This window comes from Macaca fascicularis, chromosome 6 (genome assembly GCF_037993035.2).
Source record: "Macaca fascicularis isolate 582-1 chromosome 6, T2T-MFA8v1.1".
Lineage (NCBI taxonomy): Eukaryota > Metazoa > Chordata > Mammalia > Primates > Cercopithecidae > Macaca > Macaca fascicularis.
In genome coordinates this window covers 176,583,554-176,611,543 of record NC_088380.1, presented here as the reverse complement: position 1 = coordinate 176,611,543, position 27,990 = coordinate 176,583,554, and the positions used below count along the sequence as shown (strand labels likewise).

Here is a 27,990-nt window from a genome sequence, read left to right as displayed (position 1 = left end):
TCTGTACTCTACCAATTTGTATGCAGTTCCACCAGTCACTTTGTAAAATCTCTGCTGATTCAGAAGCCCATTTTTCAAACATTTGACTCTAACTGCCCATAAGTCACCAGAAGTTGACTCTACCTCCTTTTTTTTTTTTTTTTTTTTCAGGTTCCTCTAAATGAGAATAAATTTTCCACTGAAGGAGCAGTCCACAAAAAGCACTAATGGCCAGCAGAAGAAGCCCACAGGAAGAGCGGGCATGAATGAGTTCTGTGTAGCATTTAGGAAGGCAAGCTCATCTTAGCCAAACCATAATGGGGGTCTTCAGAGCTCCAGGATCCCTAGATAACTAAGTCACAGCTAAGAAGAAACTTCTGCTTTAGGGAGAAGGGAAACAAATTAAGCAATACTGGAGAATTGCTATTAAAGATAATGGGAAAAACACTCAAATATTGCAATCTAGTACATCTTTCTTTCCAAGTATTCATTTGATATTGGTAAATTATAGATGAAAGAAATATGTGGAAAGTTCTACACTCCATTTTAATGAATAACTTTAATATTCCCATTCCATTTGTTCTATATATGCTAATCTCTAAAATGTGTTAATAGTGAGAAAATGTTTGATAAATTGCATTTTGCCATCTTTTTCTTCATTCACACTCTCTGATGTGACGACGATCAGAAGGTAGAGAACTTAGGAAGGAAAAAAAAAAGGCAAGAATAAGGTATAAAATATCTTAAAATAGAGCATCAGTCCCTGAAGAATGAAACGAGTTTCTGTTTTCAAATGCATTTGCATACTGTTTATAATGTAAAATATAAACAAAACTACCTCCTTACTGAAACTAGATTGGTTGCTGATCCAACTTTTTGGCTTGTAGGGAAGCTGCCCATAATGAGGTTATCGACACACGAGTTCATCTCATACACGGGTAGTTTTTATGTTCTTCTTTTAGATCTAATGATTGTTTTTCTGACTGCTCCTTAAAAAGGACATGACATGAATAAGAAGGAAACTGGGATTTAGCCATATATATCTTCAGAGAGCTTAGAGCTTTCTAAAGGGCAAAATCAAATTGAGTATTTTCCAAGCTTTAGTTTATCATTATGTTTTTTCAGTGGAAACCTGCTATGTACTCATCATAATTTCCACCTGCACTATTGTTTACTTAATATTTTTCGTAAAGTAAATTCATTTGAATCTGCTTAAGTTTATTTTAAAAGAAAACTTTGCTACCTCAACCAGAAAACCAGTATCCTTTGCCATAAATGGAAGATATCATAACAATCAATACAATAAAAATAAACACTTTTATTAAATTCTAAGAGAAGCTTAAGCCTGAGGTCTGCTCCATCTTTGTTATCAAAGGAGATTATTAGAGAAAGATAAAAACAAAACAGCAAAGATACACAATCCTTGACATAATCAGAAAATCAGAAGGATTGAAAGGGAACTGAAAGGAATGAATGAACTTCCCTTCTGGATACAGTCCTCTATCTGTACACACCTGAAATTATCCTTCATGCCAAAGAAAATAGTTTTGCTTACTCGGCAAATGAAAGAAAGAAACTAAAATCTGGATTCCTAACTTTTAATTCCAACTCTGCCACTAACTTGTGGTGTGACCTTGGGCAGGTCATGTCCCCTCTGAACCACAGTTTCCTGGGCTGAAAATGAACAGGTTGGATTATGCAATTTCTCCAAGAAGTCACTCAACTTTTCCCATCTATGTTTTGTGAAACCGTTAAACATGTTCAAAAATATCTCATCATCATCTGAAATGTGTGGTTGTTAATTGCATTTACACTGTTATCTGAAAGTCTTACCAGGAAAAAAAGAGCAAAGGTTTGAAAAGATCAGCTATTTGGGGAGCAAAAGAGCCTTTTGAAACTGTTGTGTTGAGAAAAAAAAAAAAATCAATGAAATTGACTGCAATCCATGCACAACAGAACCTGACTGCCCAAAATATATACCTGCACATCCCTGGACTTTGGAAGCCAGTGGGCAAGACACTGATTTAAACTGGCCTTACAAATCATCACCTCGTCACTTGCCTGGGTCAAACAGTCTTTTATGCTGGTTGAGTAAAAGAGGGTGCTAATTTCAAACTATCAGCTGTATCTCCCCCTTCCTAGGAGACAGTAGATTGTGAGGGGAAAAAAACAAATACATCAAAGTTAAAAATTAGTTAAGTATCTGCAAGCTTGCTTATTTGAAAGAACTGGCACATTTAAGCGAGTTTCTCCATCTGCAAAATAGTGATAACAATCTACTTTGTAAGTTTCTATAAAAATTATTAAAAGTAACTAGTATCATAATTATTATAGTACATATGAACACCGTCTTTCTCCCAAAGCTTTTTCTTTCTATCTATATTCTAAAAAGTCAATTTAAGCAACTTTTGATTTTTAATGCTCTACAGTGGCTCTAGCTTCAAACCGATAATAAAAATTGGTATAATAATTATTAATGAATAATTAAAATGGAAATCATAATCATACTAACTTCAAGCTATCATTTATCTAGCATTTATTGCCATTCAGGGACTGGGTTGAGCATTATGTAATTTAATAATAATTAAATTTAATAATTTAAATTTAATAATTTAATAATCATGTTTAACCCCACTATCATCCAGATTTTACAGATCAAGAAACTAAGAACCAAAAAAATGACATGACTTTTCCAAAGTCACTGATGAATACAATTCAATTATGAAACAAAATGAAAAACCCTGAAATGGCTCTCTAGAACTCAAGACTTTGGCAAGGATATCATCCAACAAACCTTCTTTGTACATTTGGGGCCAAAGTCAAGATCATGAAAAAATCAGAGGTTACCAAATCTAATATAATAAAAGCTGAATATTTCCAATTTCTGAAGTTCTTTAGTGTTTCCTGTTCATTTTAAATAATCTTTTGGAGGTTTTAAACTACAAGAATGACTTTCATCCTCTGGCTCTCTCCTCTGAAGCCTCAGGGTGCTTTGCTTATTATCTCTACTATAAAATATTCATTCTGAATCATAATAAAGAATGCCTCATTTTGCAAATAAAGGCAAGCTCCTTGAGGACATCACCATATTTCCATCATCTTCGTATTTTCTAAATGGTTACAAAATGTTTTGTTTATGCCAGAGAATCAATTAACATTTTTTGAATTGAAAAACCTGTTCTAAGCATTGCCTCTCTTCATCAAAAAGGTGGCTCCATCTATCACGTGTGGAATTTGATATGTCAGAAAGCCAGTTAAAGATACAGGTCTTGAGATGAAGGCAAAGACTTAGACTAAAAATTAAGTTTTGCGGCTGTAGGCAGCAGGATGGGATTGAGCCCGCAGAGTGGATGAAATCCCCTAGGCAAGGATGGGTAAAGCAAACCTGGAATGCAGTTGAGAACCGAAGACCTACATGGCTGTTGAATTTCTCCAAAACAGTTAGGTAGTCCTGCTCTCTGTGTTCCCCCTATTTCTGACCCTAAGGCATAGAAATGAGGACCTGGAGACTTGCAATCACACAGCAGTGCATTCTGTGGATGTACCCATTTCCCAGGATGAATCAAGAAATTAAAAAAAAAAACAAAAAACAAAAACTACAGAGGAAGCTGCCTAGTGTTCTCCCACTAGGCTGGCAAGAGACAGAGAAAGGAGTAACTGGTCAGCTTTAGCCCTGGAGATTAATGAGCTGCAAGGAACCTGATCACAAATAAGGAGCCTACAACCACAGTTTCCCATCTTCTTGGAAAAAGAGCAAGAAATAACCCTCTCTCCTGCTTGTACCCCAAACCCAGGGTCTATCTCTTGATGTATGTGGATATCTCCTGATAAACTAGAAGAGGGAGCAACACATCTTATGCTCAGGGAATTATTCTCTCCTTTTCCTGCTGAACCACAATATAAGCCAGTCTGCTGTTTGCAGACAGGTCCCACCACCTATCAAGATTTGCAACTCGCTGTAGTCCCCTGAAATACCACAAATTTTCTGAGAGGTAACTGGGACCTGCTTCATTTCTCAGCACAGGCCTTGAACAGACAGCAGAGTGCTGTGGCGAACCTCCTGTTACCTGGATTGTAACTGATTTTAAAACCTGCCACTGTACCCAGAGACAGAGCCCAGAATCCCCATAAACCAACAAACAAAACAAAGCATCCTGCTGCAGATGGAGGTTCTGGCAAATCTGGGACATTGGCAGGGATGAGCCTGATGAAAAGCAAATTTTTGAGACCCACACAAACAATTGCATGGAGAGAAACATCCACCTGCAAAGGGGGCAATGTCCTAACTGCGGCCCCTCTCTGCGGGGGGCTGGGGAGGGGCATGGAGAGGGGCAGAAAGTGGTGGAGTTCCAGGTCCCACACCAAGAAACACAGACCTAGTCCTAACAGGCCTCTCAGTGACACACTGGATTCACACACCATGGCCTGTGTGGACGAAACCCTAACCTGGGTACATCCAAACACAGTGAGTCCTTCCGTGTGTTCATGTCAGGCTGACACTAGTACCCCCAGAACCCCAGGAAAACAGAATGCCTTTCAAGCAGTTTAAATAGTACTTGAGGCCGGGCGCGGTGGCTCACGCCTGTAATCCCAGCACTTTGGGAGGCCGAGGCAGGTGGATCACGAGGTCAGGAGATCGAGACCATCCTGGCGAACATGGTGAAATCCTGTCTCTACTAAAAATACAAAAAAATTAGCCAGGCGTGGTGGCGGGCGCCTGTAGTCCCAGCTTCTAGGGAGGCTGAGGCAGGAGAATGGTGTGAACCCAGGAGGTGGCGAAGCTTGCAGTGAGCGGAGATCGCACCACTGCACTCCAGCCTGGGTGACACAGCAAGACTCCATCTCAGAAAATAAATAAATAAATAAATAAATTGTACTTGAAGCTGCTGTCTCTTGTTCTCTGCTGTTCTGGCAACAGAGACTGGCTGACCATCAGAGATGAACAGGATCTCAGAGATCCAACATTCTGATTATATAAATGTGAAATGAAGCCCAAAGAGGTTAAGTGGTTTGTCCAAGGTCACACCGCTTGTTAGGAGCTTTCCTGGACTAGAGTTTAAATTTTCCAGCTCTTAGCACAGCAGGTCCTTGAATAACAACATCGTTTCATTCAATGTTGTTTTGTTATAACCTTGAGGAGAAAAAAAATTAATTCCCAGCTGTGGCCACTATCTGTGGAGTTTGCACATTCTCCCCACTTCTATGTGGATTTTCACGGGGTACTCCAATTTCCTCCCACATTCCAAAGACATGTGCATCAGGTTCATTTAGTGTGTCTACATGGCCATCATGTGAGTGAGGGTAGGTGTGTGTGAGTGTACCTCGTGATGAAATGGCATCCGGTCCAGGGCTGGGTTCTGCCTGGCACCCTGAGATGCCAGCATGGGCTCTAGCCACCAGGACCCTGAACTGGAATAAGTGGGTAAGTCATGATCTTACTTGTTTTTATTATTCTTAAATGTATGTACAGCTCACATGTATTTTAATGTATAATATTAGAAGTGTTTTGGTCTTTATTTAGAAGTATGGCGATATTTTATGGTGATATTTTAAGTTAGGAACTTAACTCTTGTTTATATCAATTAGCCTCTGGCAAATTGGTTTTGTTATATATCATTTCCCTTAAAGTTACAGCTTCCAAGAACCGAGGGACGACATAAGTGAAGACCTACTGCGCAGCGTTTTCTTCAATAGACGATATTACCTTCTTTCAATGAAGGTAACTGCTCCTTTCACCTTCAAACACCTATCCCAGTGCCAGTTACTGGGAATACAGAGAGAAAACACACACTCTTTACCTGAAGTCAGGAAGCTGGTGTAGCGTAAGTACAAAGAAAATCTTAGAGAAGGAGGAGAGACCCCTGAGATCCCGAATATGTGGATTCTCAGTGCTTTTGTTTGGCTTACGATGAAACAAATATGAACAGGGAGGAAACCGTCAACCTGCCCAGAAGCTGCCAGCACACAAGGCCCAGAGGTACTTTATTGGATGCCAAATTATTTTAACTCACCATGAGAAAAGAAGTGGACACCTTTCCCATCCATTTTGGGGAACCCTTAAAGATTTCACCGGGAGGTGTGTTAGAATGGCTCACCACACATTAAACACACACATCCATACACACACACACCTTCATTGGGTTGGGGAAGCCTTAAAGCTTACAAATCTAATCAGAGCTACTCTGTGCCTCTTCAGTCATAGAGGAGAGTTTACAGCTAGGGGAGGGTGGCAATGACCAGGGCAAACTGGGCTCACACTGGATGGGAAAGAGCCAAATGCTTCTTAGCACAGTAATGCCAGGGTTGCTAGATCCAAAAGGATCAAGGCCGAAGCCATGGTGGAAGGGAAAATACACGACCCCCAAATTAGATTAGAAGAGACTGGGTCTGAGAAAAAATAATGCTCACCTTGGCAAGGTGTGCCTTACTTCTTTGGTGACCCAGAAAGAAAATTGGTTAGAATGCTCTCTGGGAGGGCAAATGCAATGGGATGAATTCCTGCAGCCTACCTTCTCTCTACAGGGCCTCAGTCAGTCACTACACCTACCCCACACCTGGAACCTGAAGGGACTGGGTGGAGAACTGCCTCCCTAGGAACTGGCTGGTGTCTGAAGCTGATGAGAGTTGTTCAGGCTTAAGAAGAGAGCGAGGGGAAAGGGGGAGTTCCTCTAGGGATGGAGTGAAGCAGAAGATTTAAAAAAGGGGCTGCATGGGATGATGTGGGGGTGAGGTGGGGACAGAACAAATGAGAGACAGAGTCAGACAGGGAGACGGTTAGACCTGCATAGCTTGAAACTGGTGGGGCAGGAAGCCTGAGCCCACCTGAACCTCAGCCACCACATAATCATCTTATGAGTTCCTCTAGAGCTGGCCCTAGGAAATTATCTCACTGTCCCAGCAATGAACCAGTGTGAGCCACTGGACACCACCACCAATAGCTCACAACTGCAGGCACAGTGATGCCAGACAGCCAGCAATGGCAGAGATGTCCCCCAACCACAGGCACCACCATGGGCACAGGCAGTGAAACGGAAGCCCCGCCACCACCTCCCTAAGGCACTGAAGTGTACCGTTTAAGCCAGGGAGGGAGAAGGCCACACTTCCAGTGCTAATGATTGGTACGTAAATTGGTATGTGGGCAGCAAACGCTGAACAAGGGGCTCTATCTTAACTCTTCTACTCAGTAGCCTTAGAAGGGCTACTTCCTCCTTCAGGGCCTTTTTTGCCTCCTCTGTAAAATGGATTGGAGGTGGCAGTAATTCAGGTCAATGTTTATACTGCATAGATATTTTTTTTTTGAGTAGGCTTGTTTAAAGAGCAGCTTTAGGTTCACGGCAAAATTGAGTCAAAAGTACACAGTTCCCATATATCCCCTGTCCCCACCCACATGCAGCTTCCCCACTATCAACACCCTTATCAGAGCCAGATCAATTTTTCACGGGATGCTAGGTGAAATAAGCAAAGCACAGAAAAATGAATACCACATATTTCTTTAGACTTAGAATTTTTTTGCTCAAAATTCTCTTGGATATATAGATAGATTGGTAGATCAAGAGATTGACAGAGACACAGATACAGTGAGCTATTCTAAGAAGCAGGGAGAAGCGGGCCTGCTTGTTATGCACCCAAGGTGAAGCCTCTTCAGGGTTTCTCTCAGTTGCTGAATTTGACTATCTCTGGGCAGCTGGTGGCTAACATTCCTTTCAGCTCAAACGTTCGATATGCCCAATGTGCAAATTCTTTAATGCGCACACGCATATACAATCTTTCGTGTAACTCAAAATGACTCTACCAGGCAAATAGGCAGAGCAACTGTTTTTCAGTCCCATTTTACAGAGAGGGAAAGTTAGACAGGGCTGAGGTAGCAGGAGCTGCCCCCAAGGTCTTACAGGTGTTGCCTTCCTGCCTTTTGTGCCTACAGTTTTGAAAGGACTGAGTAAAAGAGAGAAGAGTACAATATGAGCGCACTGCTGAGTGGTCCTCTCCATCCTAGTTCTTCCAAATCCTCGAGTGCAGCTCAACTAATATTTATGAGAACAAAAATATTACTAGTCACTATTGAACACGGTGGACACCGCGACCATTTAGTATGGGTGTTAGGAGCCTATGGTTAAATCCCAGCTTCCTATATAAGTCTCAACGTTAGCACCTGCAAAGAGGTGATCATAACAGCCCTTGTAAGACAGGGTTGATGGGAGGATTCGTAAAGGTAATGATAGGTACTTCTCAGCACAATGCGCCCCTGTGTGTTAGTAAGAACTCTAGCAACAGTAACTGAGGAACCGGGTTCCCAGCATCCAGGAGCACTTGTGGTAGCAGAAGGTGCTAAGTGCTGTGCACAGAGTAACTCAAACCCTGAACCTTAGGTTACAGTTAGCTTAGGACCACAAACCTTAGGAGGGAATGTGTACCCGTGTATCCCCCTCATTCAAGCTTCTTATTTGAGAAACGAGGAAAATGAGATGGAGGGATTAATTCATTCTCTAAGTTGGAATATACAGGAAACTGCAGAGCTGAGACTCCAGCTCTCCTGACTTCCAGCTGTACCTTCTATGATGCTATCAGATGACTACAAATAATGGTAACACTGGTAATAGTTACTGATGATGAAACTTGGTTTATGAGTCCTAACTAAGGACCAGGTCTCTCTATGCCTCTCACCAGCAGCATCGCATTCAATGCTCACAGTAAACCAGTGAGGTCAACCTTCTATATTGTTTCCATTTCACAGATGAAGAATTGGATGCTTCCAGAGGTGAAGTATCCCAGGTAAGGCAGTAAAATCAGGACTTGATCCAGCCCCCGGTTCTGAACAACTGTCCTGTGTTTTGCCTACACCAGAAATGGGAAGTCTCTCCTCAAATAATTTCCCACTCTTTAGCTGAAGCTGTAATTAGAGTCTCATTTGCCTTTGGATAATTGGCTCCCCTCTCCACTGTGGGAGATCTTGGAGTGTCTGAGTGGCGTCTGGTTCCATGTGGGCAGTCTCTCCAGCCTGGATGGTGGCATGCTCAGCAAATCTACTTTGGCTGCCTAGGGCTAATGAGGGCTCTCAGTGTGGTCGCATTTAAGTGCTTGGTATTTCAGGGAACGTCCACACAGACACACCCCCTGCCATCAAGGATAATGCAGGGTTGTGAAAACATGTCCCTCCGAATTGGATCTTGTTACTCCAACTCCTTAACTCGAGGACAACACAGTCTGCTCCATGCTGAGTCTATCACACAGGGAGGAAGCAAAATCCCCTGTGTGTGTATGTGTGTGTGTGTGTGCGTGTGCGTGCACATTTGTGTGTGAAAAGAAGGGAAAGGGTAAAGTCAAAACCTGGACAAACACGAGTAAGGTTGGGTGAGACTCACGTCCAACGGTAAACAAATAATAAGTAAAGAGAACAATGATTTGTCTATTAAGGCTATGAATTCCAGGAAGTTTTTCTAGCACACAGTGAAATGAACCAAAATATCCTTAAATAAGAAAATATTAAAAATGATTGTATTAGTCCATTCTCATGCTGCTATAAAGAAATACCCGAGACTCAGTAATTTATAAAGGAAAGAGGTTTAACTGACTCACAGTTCCGCATGGCTGGGGAGGTCTCAGAAAACTTACAATCATGGCGGAAGGCAAAGGAGCAGCAAGCACCTTTTTCACAGGGCAGCAGGACGAAGTGAGAACGCGTGGCGAACAAAGGGGGAAGCCTCTTATAAAACTATCAGATCTCATGAGAACTCACTCACTATCATGAGAACAGCATGAGGGAAACTGCCACCATGATTCAATTATCTTCACCTGGTTCCACCCTTGACATGTGGGGGTTATTATAACTCAAGGTGAGATTTGGTCAGGGGCGCAGAGCCAAGCCATAAAGTTGATTACAGCCAGTGTCCTACGAAGAGTTGTGTGAAGCCCTTAAAAATAGAATGGGAAAATGTTCTCAATAATTCTCAGTAAAGAAATGAGATTACAGAGCATGTAAAACAAAATCCCAATTATATAAAATATATGATACAGGTGAAGTGTGGTGGCTCACACTTGTTATCCCAACACTTTGGGAGGCTAATGTGGAAGAATCACTTGAGGCTAGGAATTCAAGACCAGCCTGGGCAATGTAGTGAGACCCTGTCTCTACAAAAAATATTTTGAAATTAGCTAGCCATGGTGATGTGTGCCTGTATTCCTAGCTATTTAGGAGGCTGAGGTGGGAGGATTGCTTGAGCCCAAGAGGTCAAGGTTGCAATGAGCCATGATCATGCCACTGAACTCTAGACTGGGCAGCAGAGTGAGACCCATATACATATATGATATGATTCATATTATATCATATCATATACATGATACAAAAGAGAGGAAGAATAAATAATGGTTTCCTCTAAATCGTGAGATCATGGACATTTTATACATTTCTAAATGTCTTACAATCAACTCACGATATTTTGATAATCCTAACTTTCATAAAGAATAAATGCCATTTTTCCCATCTCTGGGCCAACATCTCCAGAAGCACGCCTAGTAGAGGTCTCGGTGTGGTCCAAGGCCCCCCTTAGCAAGAGAGCATATCAGGCAAGGAGGAATCCCAAGTGCTGCTGAGGTTGAGAAGCAGGCATCTTGCAGTTCAGACACTCCAAGATCTCCCACAGGCTGTTGTCCAGAGAGGGCCCGTGTCACATACACTGGCCTTTCATGTTCAGCTGACATCCCGCCTTCTCCATAAAACTGTCCCCAAACAGCCCTGTTTCCACTGAATTCTGGCAATAGTCATTCTTATAGGGTTATTTACAAACATAATAACTTATAAGTTATATTTAAAATTCTATAAAACTTTATTATAAAATCTATTTATAATAAATTTATGAAAACCTTATAAATTTATTAAAACTCTATAAACATTATATTTGCACCAGAAACTACTATTCTGGGTCCATCTGTAGGTTTTGTTTGTCTTCTATATCATTTAAAAATAAATCAGCAGGTCTCTACTTTGGAGACTTATCTCAAAAAAAATAAAAAAGAAAGAGTGAGAGACTATCAAGCAGCACTGAGTCTGCATATTGACATGGCCCTGCCTCACTGCTGTCCTGTTTACCCACAGCACAGACTCTGCCCCAGTCCTCACCAATCCCTATAGTCTCTCCTCCTAGAGCTGAGTGGCCACTGATACCTGTTACTCTTGCTTCCTTAGTAGCAAAGAAACATTTCACTGTATACTTGTCTCTGTCATACACAGGCATATGGCTGGGTGCAGTGGCTCACGCCTGTAATCCCAACACTTTGGGAGGCCAAGGTGGACAGATCACCTGAGGTCAGAAGTTCTAGACCAGCTTGGTCAACGTGGTGAAACCCCATCTCTACCAGAAATACAAAAAATTAGCCAGGCATGGTGGCTCACGCCTGTAATCCCAGCTACTCAGGAGGCTGAGGCAAGAGAATCGCTTGAACCTGGGAGGCGGAGGCTGTAGTGAGCCAAGATTGTACAACCACACTCCAGCCTGGGTGACAGAATGAGACTGTCTCAAAAGAAAAAAAAAACAAAACAGCCATGGGGATATGGATGACTAACTAGATGGCACTGTGTTTTAGGGAGGAAAACGAAAGAAATCAGATTTCTTTTTGAAGTAAAGAAGGTTCCCTCATGTTTAATAGGCAAGTAGAAAATCTGAGTTGTAAAAATACAAGTGAAGGTGACACTAGGACTATCTATTCGAAAAGGAATGATTATCTTAGCAAATCTCGTAATAACTATGACCCTGCCCCTTCACTCATTTATGTTACCTGCCCAGCATGTGTGAGCTCAAATTGAAAGAGATCTTTGGGTAAATCTTTTCTTCTCCAATCATAAGCTCCTGGAGACAGAAACCCTTCTCTTCCAGAAGTCATCCAGCACAGCAGTTCAGCATGTGCTGGGGAATCAGACAGACCGCAGTTGGAATGGTGTCTCAGCTGTTACTTGGTGTGCAACTACTGGCAAGTTTTAAAACCTTCTTAACCGAGAAGTTTTTAAACCTCCTTATCAGTTTCCTCACCTGTTAAACGAGAATAGTGATACATACACTTTACAGGGATGTCATGATAATGAAATGAGTTAATTATTTTGGGCCTGGCACAAAATAATGGTTAAATAAATGGCAGCCATACATTACTTATTACTGTATTTTGTTTTTTTGTTTGTTTGTTTGTTTTTTGTTTTTTTTTTTTTTTTTGAGACGGAGTCTCGCTCTGTCACCCAGGCTGGAGTGCAGTGGCCGGATCTCAGCTCACTGCAAGCTCCGCCTCCCGGGTTTACGCCATTCTTCTGCCTCAGCCTCCCGAGTAGCTGGGACTACAGGCGCCTGCCACCTCGCCCGGCTAAGTTTTTGTATTTTTAGTAGAGACGGGGTTTCACTGTGTTAGCCAGGGTGGTCTCGATCTCCTGACCTCATGATCCGCCCGTCTCGGCCTCCCAAAGTGCTGGGATTACAGGCTTGAGCCACCGCGCCCGGCCTGTATTTTGTTAATAGTCCTCACAGTACAGTGCTGCCACAGTTTTAGATTTTTAATAAGTAGTATTTGAACTGAAATGAATCTGCAGCTAATTTTCAATTCAACCGTATTGTAGTTTTCAGGAAATTTCCTTCTATTCTAAGAAGATGTTGGGGAAAAATAATCTAACAACATCAAATTTCAACAGATCAACATAAAAGTCTCAGGACACTTGTATTAGCACATTTTCACACTGCTGATAAAGACATACCCAAGACTGGTAATTTATAAAGAAAAAGAAGTTTAATGGACTCACAGTTCCATGTGGCTGGGGAGGCCTCACAATCATGGCAGAAGGCAAAAGGCACGTCTTACATGGTAGCAGGCAAGAGGGAATGAGAGCCAAGAGAAAGGGGTTTCCCCTTATAAAACCATCAGATCTCGTGAGACTTATTGACTACCACGAGAACAGTATGGAGGAAACTGCCCCCATATTCAGTTATCTCCCACCAGGTCCCACCCACAACATGAGGGAATTATGGGAGCTCCAATTCAAGATGAGATTTGGGTGAGGACACAGTCAAACCATATCAACATTCTAAAAGCCCACCTCAGCATAATGGAAATCATTCATGATTGCAATTTCACAGTGAAAACAAAATTTTGGAGTAAATGTATAACCTTATAAAGATTTATATAAATGCCCTCATTATGTGTGCTTACATTAATGCAAAGAATCATTCCAAAACTAGGTAAGAATCCCATGGAATGTAGATTGAAAGGTATGAGAACAGAGTGATTTTGTTGTTCTCTATTTTTAATAAGGTAAATTACACACACACACACACACACACACACACACACACACAGAGTTTACTGAGTCTATTTACATTGCTATTAAAGAAGTGATCTGGAATGTTTTCCTCCCCCAATTAAATTGTAGTTCATAATGCCATTGAAAGCTGCTATTCTAAGTATTTTGGTAAGTTCAAGAGGGATTTTTTTCCTTGATTGTATGCCAATTTTTTTTTAACTTCAGCGCACCCCCACCCCCAATAGACACTTTCATAAATCTCTCTTGGACTTGTTCTGCAGCACATTAAATCACTGTCTTCTCTGATTCTGGATCTGAAGGTTTCTTTCTGAGAATGAAGTCTGCAATCCATCACATCAGAACAGGAAGAGAGGATGTGAGGGAGAGCCCCTTCTCAGATCTCCAGAGTGTGGAAGGGACGTTTTGGTGCTGGCTATGGCTTTGTAACACTGCAGTTGAAACAGGCAAAATGGGCTCCTCACTTGAAGATCCTTGATGCCTCTAAATGCTCTGATGGGAAAAAACTTGTCCTCAAAATCCATGGTACTTTCTTGAAGAAACGAAATGCTCCAGCACGTGAGGCGTTGTTAATGACCAGCTGTGTAACCTCGAATGCATCATGTAAGCACCTGCCATTCACGTAAAGTTCTGTAAAATGGCCTCATCCCTTGTCCCCGGCTCAGGCAGGATGCTGAGACGTACTGGGGGAATGCTTCTCAATACTTCTCAATACAGTATTGGGAGAATATTTTTCAATGAGAAGAGGAGGGTTTTTAAGGCACTAAATGATATTATGTGAAAAAGATTCAGAATTATTATCACTGTGAATCAGAGGATGACTTTTTTAAAACATAGATTTTCATTGTTGGTGGAACACTACAAAATCTTGTTCAGTGTCATCATTTACAGAAAGGGACTTGCCCAAGATCTCACAACTGTGCACTAAATGAGATAATATACCTAACTGTTTAGCACAGTGCCAGTGCATAATGAGCAGTCAATAAATGTCAGTTGCTGTTGCAACTGCTGATGTTTTTGTTACTAGGATTCAGGTCTCCTCACTCCCAGTTCAGTGCTGTTATTATCAGATACAAAAAGAAACTACAGGAAGGTAGCTCTATGAGCCTAAGCAACTTCTTACCATAAGGAAAATTATTTCTTTCATAATTGAGAAAATGCAAGCCTAGAGAAGGTAAGTGCTATGCCTTGGCACATAATTCCCAGGATGCTAACATCACACTGAAGACCAATTCAGGGGCTTGACTGGAGGAGGAGAGGCTACTCCTTTTTCCTAATCCTTCAGCTCTCAGTGAGCAATAGCACAGAGAACCTGCACGTTGTGGACCAGAGATGGAATCCAGTCTACAGCAACCCTGTCCTCAGCACCAGAGATTCAATCTAGGCTATAGCGACTCAGCCCACAGCCTGTAGGAAAGAGCAATGTCCTGAAAATGCAAAATGACACTGGCAGGGAGAAAGGAGAAACTGTCTAGCAGATGAAGTTGGGAAAGAGGTGCGGTCAAATGGGAAAAAAACAAAGACGAAAGACAAAAATCAGATTGCTACTCACACTACATATAAAACATAAACTCTGTAGATAAAGGATTTAGGTATCAAAACTAAAATTATAGAATTCTTAGTAAAAATAATGGACATATTTTAGACTTCGGGATTGAGAAAGATTTCTTAAGGCACGCACAAAAATGTGACTAACAAAATGATTGATTTGATTGTATTAAAATTGAGAACTTTTGCTTATGAAAATACATCTTAAATAAAAAGACAAGGTATAAACTGGGAGAAGATATTCACAATACATAAAATTAGCAAAAAATAAGTAGAAAGAATATATTAAATATCCTATAGATCAATAAGAAAAATACAACTAATCTGATAGAAAAACAGACAAAAGTCTGGGCACGGTGGCTCACGCCTATAATCCCAGCACTTTGGGAGGCTGAGGCAGAGGGATCACAAGGTCAGGAGTTCAAGACCAACCTGACCAACATGGTGAAACCTGTCTCTACTAAAAATACAAAAATTAGCCAGGTGTGGTGGCACACACCTGTAATCCCAGCTACTCAGGAGGCTGAGGCAGGAGAATCACTTGAACCCGGGAGGCAGAGGTTGCAGTGAGCCGAGATCACGCCACTGCACTCCAGCCTGGGCGACAGAGTGAGACTCCATCTCAAACAAGGAAAAGAAAAAGAAAAAGAAAAACAGACAAAAGACACGAACAGACATAGCAAAGAAACAAAACACGAGTGGCAAAGAAACAGAAGAAAAGATTTTCCGCATTACTGGTGATCAAGGAAATGCAACTAAAGACAGTGATGACGTAGTCTAAGCCCATTTTAGTGACAAAGATTAAGAAGTAGGGCAATATCTAGTGTTAAAGAGACTGTGACTACACAGGACCACTTCGGCATTGCTGGTGGGAGTGTAAATTGGTACAACCACCTTTGGAAAAGAGTGTTCACTATCTCTTAAAGATTCTGATCCCTTATGGCCAAGCAAATCTACCAGTAGTTCTATCCCCAAAGGAGACTCTTGAACATTTACAACAAGAGACATGTATAAGAATGTTCTTAGCAGCAGTGCTTACAATAGAAGAAACACTGAAACAACCCAATGCCTGAAATTGAAAGCATGAATGAACAAATTATGTCTTATTCACACAATGGAATTTCCTATAGTCATCAAAACATGAACTCCAGCAATCAGTAATATGGATGATTCTTAGTTTAATATTAAGTAAAAAAAAAAATAAATTCCTTCAAATTATTGACAGTTCAATACACTTTTCATAAAGTTAAAATAACTAAAACACTAGGAATATATATAAATGCAATACAACTACACGAAAAGGAAAGCAGTAGAATGATTAACAAAAGATTCAAGAGGCTGGGTGCAATGGCTCATGCTTGTAATCTCAGTGCTTTGAGAGGCCAAGGCAGAAGGATCACTTAAGCCCAGGGGTTTGAGACCAGCCTGGGGAATATAGGGAGACCCTACCTCTACAAAGTTTTTGTTTAAAAAATTCACCAGACGTGGTGGCATGTCCCTGTAGTCCTAGCTACTCAGAAGTTGAAGCAGGAGGATTGCTTGAGTCCAGGAGCTCAGGGTTACATGAGTTATGACTGTGCCACTGTGCTTCACCCTGGGTGACAAAGCAAGACCCTGTCTCAAAAAAAAAAAAAAAAAAAGGAAAAGAAAAAAAAGACTCAAGAATGTGGTTACCTTAGGTGCGGAAAGGCAGTCATGTGGTTACATGTAAGTGATTGTTAACTTCCTAGTTTTTGTTTTGTGTGGAGAGTGCGTGGATGCTACATTTGTTATTAAAAATAACAAATAGAACATTTAAATAAATAAAAGCCTGCCTTGTGTGGATCAATAATAAGATGTATTTTGAATTAATGGCCAGGACTGCTCCAGCTGTGTAAAATTGAGGTGTGCTCTTTCCTTTTCTTAAAGGGACATTGGCCATTGAATAATGGTGAATTTTACTACCAAGGTCCACAGACCAGCCTCTGAGAGACCAGGCACATAAACATGTGTACAGACCAGGAATGTAAATAAAACAAAACTTATAACTTCCCTTATCCTTAAGGAGTTCATTCCATCAGGATAGACAGTCCCATAAACAGAGAATGCTAGAATGATATGTCAAGTGTCATGATGGAGGTTTGCACCCTGCAATGGGGGAGCTGTGTCCATGCCCACACTGCTTTCCTTTCCCTCCTCAGGCTCCTGGAGCTATGCCTCCCATTTGAGAGAGGTCAAGGGCCACCTGCATCCAAAGCCCCTTGGCGGGCTGACACCATGCACATCCCTGGCCCCCTCCCCAGATATTCAGAGTCAATCTTTGGAGTAGGGTCCAGGATTCTGCAATCTTAACAAACTCTTCAGGGATATCTAAGCGTTGAGGTGAGATGCGTTGTTTTGCCCCCTTTGGGAATCGGGTAATATCTGCAATGTATTCAACCCTCTACTTTCACATCTTTCCCCATTCATCAGGTACCCTGGCAGCCATTTTGTGTCTACCACCCCAGGGACAGAGATGAGGACAGCCTCCTCAGAAAGGAAGGTGATAGGATGGAGGGGAAGGGTCTGCTGCCCCTTCACCTGGCATTGAGACCCAAGGCCACAAAATGTGTGTGTACCACCAACATCCCCTCTGGGGCTAAAGTCCCAAAGGGAGTCATTTTAGATAAACTGAGGGAAACGCCAAAACCTGTGCTTTTCTTCCGCTTCCTATTTGAGTTCCTGGGAGGCTGGGGACTGTTTTGAGTCAGAAAAACTGGTTAAATCTAGAGCCATAAGATACCATGTATTGAAATTTTTAAGTTGCCACAGCACGAAGTAGAGACTCCAAAAGAAGATTAAATTATATTAAAAATAAACAAAAAGAGGCAGCTTCATTTTCTTTGCACAGAGATCATGGTGCACAAGTTTACTAACTCGCCACAGTTGTGTCCACATTGCTTCCCCAGGGACTAAGTGTTGAATGGAATTGAGCTGAAACGCCTGAGCCATCAGGGAGGACTTATTGCAGGCTTGAGGGCTACTTTGGTTCTTAAAGGGATGAATAGGGGTTGCCTGTTGAGCATGTCTTGGGGTTGGGGTAGGGAATGGGAGGCAGTAGAAGATATTCCAGGCACTATATGCAATGAACTGAATTTTGCAAGGGCATGTAAGGTGCAAAGAGAGATGACAGCCCCACTATGAAGCCAGAGCACATCCTGAGAGACAGATGCTTTGTTCTCCCAACTGCCTTTTCTTTCTGAACAGTCTCAGAAGCAGACCCTCATGTCAACATCCTAAGTCTTGGGCAGCCTGCTAATACCCCGGCTTGCTGCAGGAAAGCTGTGCCCTGAGAAGCCACAGGTGATACAGCAACTGCTGGCAGCAAGGGCCTCATCTCCCTTCCAGGCAAGGGTTCCTGTGCTCACCTGTCAGAGTTCATGTATAGCCTGGCATTTGGGGGAGGAGTTGGGAGCAGGGAATGGAAATAAACAAATCCTTCAGGATGAATGATGAAGCACTTGTTCTCACACGGAGAAGGAAGCATTACCAAGTCAATACACCACTATTTGCTCCTTTTTAGTCCTCATAAGAATAAAGCACAGTATAGTGAGAAAAAGGTGGGTTCTGTTATTCAAATGACTTGCACTCAGAACCAGTTCCAGCACTTACTACCTGTGAGTCACAGAGGCAGTGCTCATCAAATATTGCATGTGCATGTGCTTAGTTTGCATCCCAGATTATCTGGCATTAGCACATGTGATGTGTTCTGGCCAATGGACTGTGGGTGGAACTGGCGGATGCCACTTCCAGGCCAAGGTCATTAAGAGCCACTGTGCTCCTTCCCTCCCTTCTTATCTTTCCTGCTACAGGGAGGCCACATGCACCAGCTGGCACAACTTCAGGAGGGACAAAAGGAATATGACCTTCATCAGACTTTGCAAAGGAGAGAAATAAACCTTTCCATTATCAAACCACTGGAGATTTGGAGATTAATTTGTAACCCTAGGATCACACAGTCCAAAATATTAATACCTTAATACATTGTGTAATATTTGGTCTCATTGGAATGAAAATTACTTAACTTTCTAGGCCATTGTGTTTTTGTAAAAACTTAATATATATTTATGCTGTATATAATACCTGATACAGAGCTGGCATTTGATAAATATTAAGTCTCTCCCTTTAAGTTGCTGTTGATGTCATTACTATTGTTATGGTCAGTACTGTTACACAACAGACAAAATAGATGCATTTTAATAAGCAGCAACTGTGTCTCTGGCACTCTGTTAGTTGTTTTTCATAAGTTGTCGCATTTCTGTAGCTAAAGAAGCTACAGCTCAGAGAGGTTACTTATTCCAAGGAACACAGCTAGTATGCAATCAAGCTAGGATCCAAAATAAGGATATCCTGAATCAAAGGTCTCTTATCCTATGACACTCCTAATTCACATTTTTCAAATTTTTCAGACATGGAACCCAAGGCTCAGAGATGTTACATAAGCTCACCAAAGTAATAACCACTGGAATAAAATCAAAAATTGATTGGGTGGGACCTCATTAAACTAAAGAGCTAAAGCAACTATCAACAGAGTAAACAGACAACCTATTTGCAAATGATGCCTCTCACAAAGGTCTAATATCCAGAATCTAACGAACTTAAACAAATTAACAAGCAAAAACAACAACCCTATTAAAAAGCGGGCAAAGGACGTGAACAGACACTTCTTAAAAGAAGACATACATGCAGCCAACAAGCATATGAAAAAATGCTCAGCATCACCAGTCATTAGAGATATGCAAATCAAAACCACAATGAGACACCATCTCACACCAGTCAAAATGGCTATTATGAAAAAGTCAAAAATTGGCCAGGCACAGTGGCTCATGCCTGTAATCCCAGCACTTTGGGAGGCTGAGGCAGGCAGATCACCAGAGGTCAGGGGTTTGAGACCAGCCTGGCCAGGATGGTGAGACCCCATCTCTATTAAAATACAAAAGCCAGGCACAGTGGTGTACCTCCCAGCTAGTTGGGAGGCTGAGGCAGGAAAATCACTTGAACCCAGGAGGTAGGGGTTGCAGTGAGCTGAGATTGCACCATTGCACTCCAGCCTGGGTGACAAGAGCAAAACTCAGACTCAAAAAAATAAATAAATAAAAATAAAAAGTCAAAAATGAACAGATTCTGGTGAGGTTTTGGTGAAAAGGGGATGCATATACACTGCTGGAGGGAATGTAAATTAGTTCAGCCATCATGCAAAGCAGTTTGGAGATTTCTCAAAGTACCTAAAACAGAACTACCACTCAACTCAGGAATCCCATTACTGGGTATATACACAAAGGAAGATAAATCATTCTATCATAAGGACATAAACATGTATAAACATATGCCTGTGTATGTTCATCACAGCTTTATTCACAATAGCAAAGACGTGGAATCAACCTAAACATGCGTTGATGGTGGACCGGATAAAGAAAATGTGGTATATAGACATGATAAAATACTACGCAGCCATAAAAAAGATTAAAATCACATACTTTTGCAGAGTACTGATGAAGCCAGAGGCCATTATTCCAAGCGAATTAACACAGGAGCAGAAAATCAAATGCTGCATGTTCTCACTTATAAGTGAGAGTTAAACATTGAGTCTACGTGGATGCAAAAAGGGAACAATAGACATCAGGGCCTACTTGATGGTGGAAGGTGCGAGGAGGGTAAGGATCAAAAAACTGCCTATTGGGTCTATGCTTATTACCTCGGTGACAAAATTATCTGCACATGAAACCCCTGACATGAAATCAATTCATGTAACAAACTTGCACATGTTCCCCATGAACCTGAAATAAAAGTTGAAAAGAAAAAAAAAAAGTAGTAACTGCTAGAGTCAGAGGGTTGTTTATTCGCAGCCCAATGCTGCAATGATACGATGATTAGAAAAGATATGGGCAAAATTATTTCCATCCCTCTTTCCCCCAACCATTGTCTAGCCCCTTGTACACTGTGAATCGAGGACGCAGCATCTCCAGATACTGTGGGCAACAGATGAGAGGGAAGAAGGAAGCTATGCTTTAATAAAAGGGAAACTGGATGCTTTGCTCAAAGAACAGCTTCTCAATAAAGTTCCCAGTGAAAAAAAAATCCACCAGCTGAAAATAAACATTGAAAGAGTTTCCAAATCTCTGTCAGGTGTCTGTCTCTCTCTCTGTCTCTCTCTCTCTCTTTCTGTCAATCTCTCTCTGTGTTTGTTTTGGAAATTTGAAGAGAAAGCTCTAGCAATGTGGATCCTAAAGCAGTTTACACTGAACCAGATGGTGCCTCTGATTAGCATCAGACTAAAAAGACACATTTCTTGGAGATGAGGTTCTTGTAGGGACAAATCTGTTTCAAAGGCACAGAGGGTTTGCTTTTCTCCTAGACTCCCCTTGGAGCTTTCTCCGGGCATATCTGTGCATCCTTTCTCCTGTCATCACCACCAGGCAGGTCTGAGCTTGTGTTGGAGAAGACAGCAAATTAGTGTTTGTAAGTTTCTCAGTTCTCCTCTCACTGAAAACTGAAGTCATCCACACGGACCAAGCCATTCCATGTGGGAACCCGGCTGGTGGTGACTCCTTACTCCTGCAATTCCCAGGCTAACTAGCCACATGTGCCACTGATGCACCAGAAACCCAAGGAGACGCATTCTGTGACTATTCCCATTTTACAGATGAGGAAATTAAGACTTGCAAGGATTAAGTAATTTACTCAATATCATAGATCAAATCAAAGTTGAGGCTAATTGCCTCCATAAAGAAAACAAGGAAAAAACCGTGTGTGTGTGTCTGTGTGTGTGTGTTTGTGTGTGTTTTAAAAGAGCCCTGAGGGGTAAATCATCAGAGATGAGGGCTGTCAAGTGTCCAAAACTATGTAACTATGCTGGAGCCTGTAGTAACACAAACAATGAAGTGAGAAATTGCAAACATTTCACCTTGACCTCTACTTCTTTTAGGCATACGTAACACGGCCCCTTTACAAAAACACTCTAGGGAAATAAAAATTGAAAGCAAAAACAAAAACAAAAAAACCCACATTCAAAGCCAGAATGCAAAGCATGTACCAACCAAGGCCCTTTTATTCATTAGGTCCTGTGTTTCTCAGACCCTGAGGAAAACCACGTAGCTTAGGGTTATGTGCAACTATCAAACATTAAGGAACTCCCTTATTGCAAGGAATTTAAAGGTCAGCACAGAAATTAGGATCAGCAGGAAAAATAACCACAACACCAATAATAACAATTACTGCTTAGTATGAGACATTATGCAGAGCCCAGCGCTGTGCCAAGTACTTTAAATGCATCATCCATCTCATTAGCCCACACGATCACCCTCTAAGACAGACGTTATTTTTCTTATTCCCATTTTATAGATGAGCTTACTGAGGATCAGAGAAGTTTAGAAAATTACTCATAGTCATATAGTCACATAAAAAGCTGAACCAGGAATTAAACTCAGGTCTAGTGTGGCCCAAGAACCACAGTCCTTAACCAGTAAACCATTCTCCACCTTCTCCATAGGATCCTCCTGACGACAGGCCAATAGGGTAGTCTGCCAAAATCTCAGAAAGTGCTTAAAAGCCTTCTGGCCTCTCCGCTTAATGTCAATACAAATGTTCAAGGCTGTGAGTACAAGCAAATGTCACTGAAAATACTCCAGGCAGTTTGCACATCTGGCAGTTAAATGAGTGCAGGCTCAAAGCAAATCACGTCCCGGAGGCACAGGACACTTCATAGGGAGAATAACAGGAGGAATTTCATTACTGCTCAAACTTGGCCAGAGGAATCACACTCACCTTATTTAAGAGTATAAAGAGAGACGCTCACCCAAGGGCAACGGACACCGATAAGCATAATGAACTCAGGTTTTATTCATTGGGAACGTGAGGATTTAAGAAAGGGGATGAGGTGAAGTTTCCCTTTGGGACTATTTTGGTAAGAGGGCTCACTTAGCAAATAGATGGTGGGAGAGGAGTTATCTTTCAGCTGTGAGTAAGGGCATACAACTTTCACATGTGAGCCGAGTGTGGCTACACTAATTACACTTTGCGTCCTCTTTGAAATGGGTCCCCAAAGGACACTTTGTCTACCTCTAGTCTCTGTATGTATTTAAAGGTAAGAAGTTTGCTTTCTTTTATAACTGTGTACAACGCCAGGGTGGGCCTTCTGTCAGTTAATATTAATCAGAGGGTTTTTACTGAATCTGAAACCCAGACACACAGCAGAACTGAGAAGTAGCAGCTGCCCAGCCTGCCCTGCCATGATGCTAACCCTCAGAGGCCTCCTCCCAACCCTGGAGATGTGGCTGCAGTAAAGGAATTACTCTGACTTCCGTGAGGCTGGAATTGACACCACATGCCCAGCCCAGGCCCGTGCTATCACTCCATCTGGCCTCGATGCCAAGCTGGGCCCCTGACGATGACAGCAGCTCTGAACAATGAAGGAGAGCCAGGCAGTCCACTCCCTGCTGCCTGTGCCACACCATATGCGTAGCTAGAGTCGTCCTTGTCATGTCCCTAGGATGGGACTCAATTTGTCTCTGCAGTGGCAGCACCTGAAATCCTGCGAAGGGCTTCCGGGGTAGGAAGGGGCAGACATATTTCAATGCTTTTGGGCTAAGGGCAATTTATTTAGAGGTGGAAATCAGAACTTTAAAACCATGGAATTCTCAGTTTAAAAAGGCACAGTCACACAAGAAATGCAACAAGACTTACCAGAATTAGTCTCCATAGTCTCACAAAAACCACCTTGCTCAAACAAACTACATATTTATTGGATTAATCTGTTGTCACACATCTGTCTAAAAGGTCAGGAAACCACACACATAAATGTTAAAATCACAAAAACATTTTCATCCCCACATCTTCCTCCTACCCTTAACTCCGGGGATAGGATACAGACAGCAATTTTGGATGCACCATGTTAACCGGCATTGGAAAAAAACATCTTTACAGTGAAGTGGTTCCTGAATATTTCTGTGATTACCAGGCAATTTGCATAAATATTCAGGCTTCACTCCCTGAATAAATTCCAGTTGGGTGATGGCTGATCCTCTGAATTCTAAGACCTTTTGTTTCTTGCACAGTTTGCTTCTCATTTTATTATTGACACTAATGTGGATAGAGAAATTGAAAATTGGAAAGGTTGGGTCTTAGGATACAGAAAAAAGTACTGATTCTGAAAAGTCATTTCTTCACCCTTACAGATAGGAGTGAAGGAATGCAGAGTTTCTGAACAGGTCATTCTTTTACATGGAACAAAAGGCATGATCCATTTTGAAAATCTAGGCATGCAGAGCATTCCTAGAGATGAGGTAGAGGATGAATATGAGCTTCCAAATCCTGCCTGATCAAATCTGGAGGAGCTATCGACATCTAATTGACTGACCTTGAAGATAGGGAACTCTAAGTCTTCTGCCAGTGGGGCCCAGTGGTGACCAGTTTAGGGTAAGCAGAAGCTCTGATCATAACTTCTGTGCAAATCCACTGTCGTTCCATGATCTCCCAAAAATATATACCATTAAGTGAAGAAAGGCAAAGTGCAGAACAGTTACATACCATGCTACCATTTGCATGATAATAATAAAGAGTATCTAGCATATACGTAATTGATTCCACATCCACAGAGTGTGCCTAGAAGCAAACACAAGAAACTGGATATGCCTTTTGCCACTGGAGAAGAGACTAGGAGTAGCCATGCACAGGGTCTGGAAAGACCCTTTCCACATGGTACTCTTTCATACTTTGCATTTTCATCCATGCAAATGCATTACCTATTCCAAAATAATTTACATTTTTCTAAAAAGTTCAAAAAATGTTAATTCCTACTCAATCAGACTCTTCGAGCTAGGTCTCAGGAATTAGCATTTTAATAAGCTCTCCAGTTTATTCTTACACACTCAAAATTTTAAGAACTTCCCTGCGAAAGGCTCTTTCTACTAAAAGGAACTTTATCCATTTCCCCTTAAGTTAAAGACAGCAATAATAAACCATACAGGGGGGAAAAAAAACCTCATTAAACTTTCTCAAGAGAAATAAACAATGCAATCTCAGCTTTCCTAAAATCAATTTAGATTCTGATATCTAAGTTGTCAGCTACTTTCTACTTTTTGCATTTATGCAGACCAAGGGAGTTGTGAGAAAAGAGATGTTTCAGTCACTGGACAGGTTGCCCTCTCCTGCCAAACTTCCCCAAAATGATGTGGGGTTTATTGGCCCCTTACCCCACCCCAGCAAGGGTGCTGTGTACTCACCTTGCTTTTTAAAGAGGTTACTCTGGACTATCTCATTCATAGACTGTACTTTCTGCTTCTGGAGTTTCACAGGAGGGATGCAGGTGTAGAACTCATACAGGAGTTGGCTGAGGGCAGGAAAAATAGGAGCTGGTAGGGCAAGGTAGACCAATGTCTCCCACCTCATAGCACTTACAGTCCATCCCTGGACCTGTAGCTCTGGGAAACCCCCAAGTCCAGGCAGAGCATGAGGTGCAAGGTAAGCCTTCAGTAAAAATGTACAAGTTGTTCTTGGTATAGAATATTAGTGGCATTAAAAGAGATGTAAAAATCTGAAAATAATACCAATAGCCCTGAGCAGTTACTGTATACCAAGCACGCACTTTGCATTTTGCATTCATTATGTCATGTAAACTTCATAACTCTACAAGCTATACACAATACTTATCCCAATTTTATAAGTTGGAAAGCTCAGGTTTAGAAAGGCTAACTTTCCTAAGGTTATGCAGCTAGGAAGCTAAAGAAACAAGAGTTCAAAACAAGGTTCTGACTTCATTACCATACCATTTTACTTACAAATGTTTTATGCTTGGTAATGTTTTATGATAAGTCTTAAAATCAAAAAGGTCTCTAATTTTTTTAAAACACTATGAAAAATTGTGGATTAGAACCAGTTTGGGACATCAAAAGGGAGACAGCTCTTCCCAAATACAGTGAGAATCAAAATACCCTGAAACAAAATTATAGTCCTTGTTGACTTCCCAAAATAAACTTATTGTATTCATTCATTCTTTCAAGGACTTATTAAACATCTACTTAATATGAGACAGGCAAAGCACAGAGAAATGGGAATACAATGGGAACAGACTGGGTCCCAGTTGGCATGGAACTTACATTCTAATAGAGGTCATCAAATGACACAGAAGCAAACAAATCAATACACAGCGATGTATGTAGTGGAGGAAATAAATAAGGAGCTGTGTCAGAGAATAATGGCACAGGGGCTGGGGGAGAAATTTAATTTATTTACAATATCCAGTGGTGGCTTTTCCAAAAAGATAACATTTAGCCTGAGGGTCTGAAGGATGAGAAGGAGCTAGCAAAAATCTTCCATATGAACAGAAAAAGGACATCCATGAAAAAACTGGTGACATCTGAATGAAGTCCAGAGTGCAGTTAAGAGAACTGTATCCATGTTAATTTCTCAGTTTTTATAAATGTGTCATAGTTATTTAAATGTTGACATTAGGGGAAGCTGGGTGAAGGGCATATGATAACTCTCTATATGTAATCTTTGCAACTCTTTTCTGTATCTGTAAGTATTTAAATATAAAAAGTCTTTGAAATCTGTTATCTGTAAACTACAATACATTTTTTAAAAAGAAGAAGGTATATCTGATTGAAATGCCCCTATTCCAACAGCATAATCACATTAAAATAATGTGTTCATCTATGAGCTGAATGTAGTTAAGAAGGAGAAGGGAAAAGGGAGCCATCTCCATTATCTCTTTAGCTACGCTTAGGTTGTTCTCCATTTGCAACTGTGGGGTCTACAGGGCAAAGAGTGGAACCCACAATAACATTCAGGCCCAGGTGAAATGAAAACATTTATTCCAAACATCAATTTTTTAACCTATATGATTAATTTTCATATCATCAGAGGGATGCTTAGTACACAGTTGGTTCTCACCAAAGTCTGGCACAAGAAAACCAAAAGGTAAAAATACCACACTGAAAGCCCTGAAAACATCCCCTGCCACAGGTCTTCCCCATCCCCAAGCTGAGTGCCCATCTGGAGCTCCCCATAAGAGCCCTCCTCCCACTCTGAATCCCTGCCTTGCCAACAGAGCCCAAGAAAGTACAACATAAGCTCTCACCTGAGTAACTTCGCATCGAAGACCGTTTCTACATCATGGAGGACAGATGGGATGTATTTCAAAGCCGCCACCTAGGTGGAATGTAAAATACATATGAGTGATCCTCACATCAACAAGTCTGTGCTGGCAAAGAGGGTACTTTGCAGCATGACACATCCGAGGAGAATGACCCTGCATCCTGGACATTACAATATTGATGCAAGCCTCTGTATGTACACCAAAACGTAAGCACGGACTTCTTTGGATACAAAAGTGAAGTCACAACTTCCGTCTTCAAGGAAGCAATAACATAGACTAGAATGACCACAGACCTTGTAGTTTTATAGATCTGCAAATTCTGTTTCCACACCTTATTAGCCATGTGGCTTTGGACAAGACACTTAACCTCTCAGACATTAACATATCTGTGAAACAAAGTTATATGTATTCTGCAGGATTGTGAAGATTAAATAGAATATATGTGAGGCATCCAACAGAGCACCAGGCCTATTTTAGTGCTCAATAAATGGTGACTTATATTATTAATGGAAGATGGTGTACTCGAATTGCTTTGCTGGTGGCAAGTTATTTATATTTCCTCTCCCTGACCACTTTGTGAATAATAGTGGGCATGCCTTGGTCCACTAGCTGGGTTGGGAAAGCTGAGCATTGTGGTGGATTGGTTCCTCTCTTCAAATAACTGATGCATCCAGACGTAGGAGCCATACTCACCCGCTGCATACCTACACCACTTGCTAAGCAGCAGGGCAGACTACAGTTTCAGTGGAAAGAACTGTAAGTCACATGAATGGAAAATAATGTTTAAGAATCTAATGGAAGTATGCATTTTTTATTTATTTTCTATATATTCTAGGTGTTCTGTTATTAACATGTATCACCCTTTAACAATCAGACTGAAGTAAAAATTGTGAAAATTACTTTCCTAAAGAAAATCTTCCTCCTAGCCATATACAACTGAGATTCTTACTTAACATAAATAATGATTACAATTATTCTCTAAGAATTTACAACAGGGCAGACTCTGTGCCAAAGACTGCTAATAGATTATCTTATTAGTTACAACCCTGCAAGGGAAATATTA

General features: G+C 41.4%; 1 protein-coding gene across 5 annotated transcripts in view; it reads right to left on the bottom strand.

Moving 5' to 3' along the window:
* Window positions 1–27,990, bottom strand: part of DOCK2 (dedicator of cytokinesis 2) — a 436,348-nt gene that overhangs the window by 290,680 nt on the left and 117,678 nt on the right. For all 5 annotated transcript variants that reach the window (XM_045395044.3, XM_045395045.3, XM_045395046.3 and 2 more), the window contains exons 24-25: window positions 26,910–26,980; window positions 25,054–25,160 (exon numbers count right to left, since the gene is read on the bottom strand). In XM_045395044.3, coding sequence (XP_045250979.1) covers window positions 25,054–25,160; window positions 26,910–26,980 — 178 coding nt within the window. The remainder of the gene's footprint in view (window positions 1–25,053; window positions 25,161–26,909; window positions 26,981–27,990) is intronic.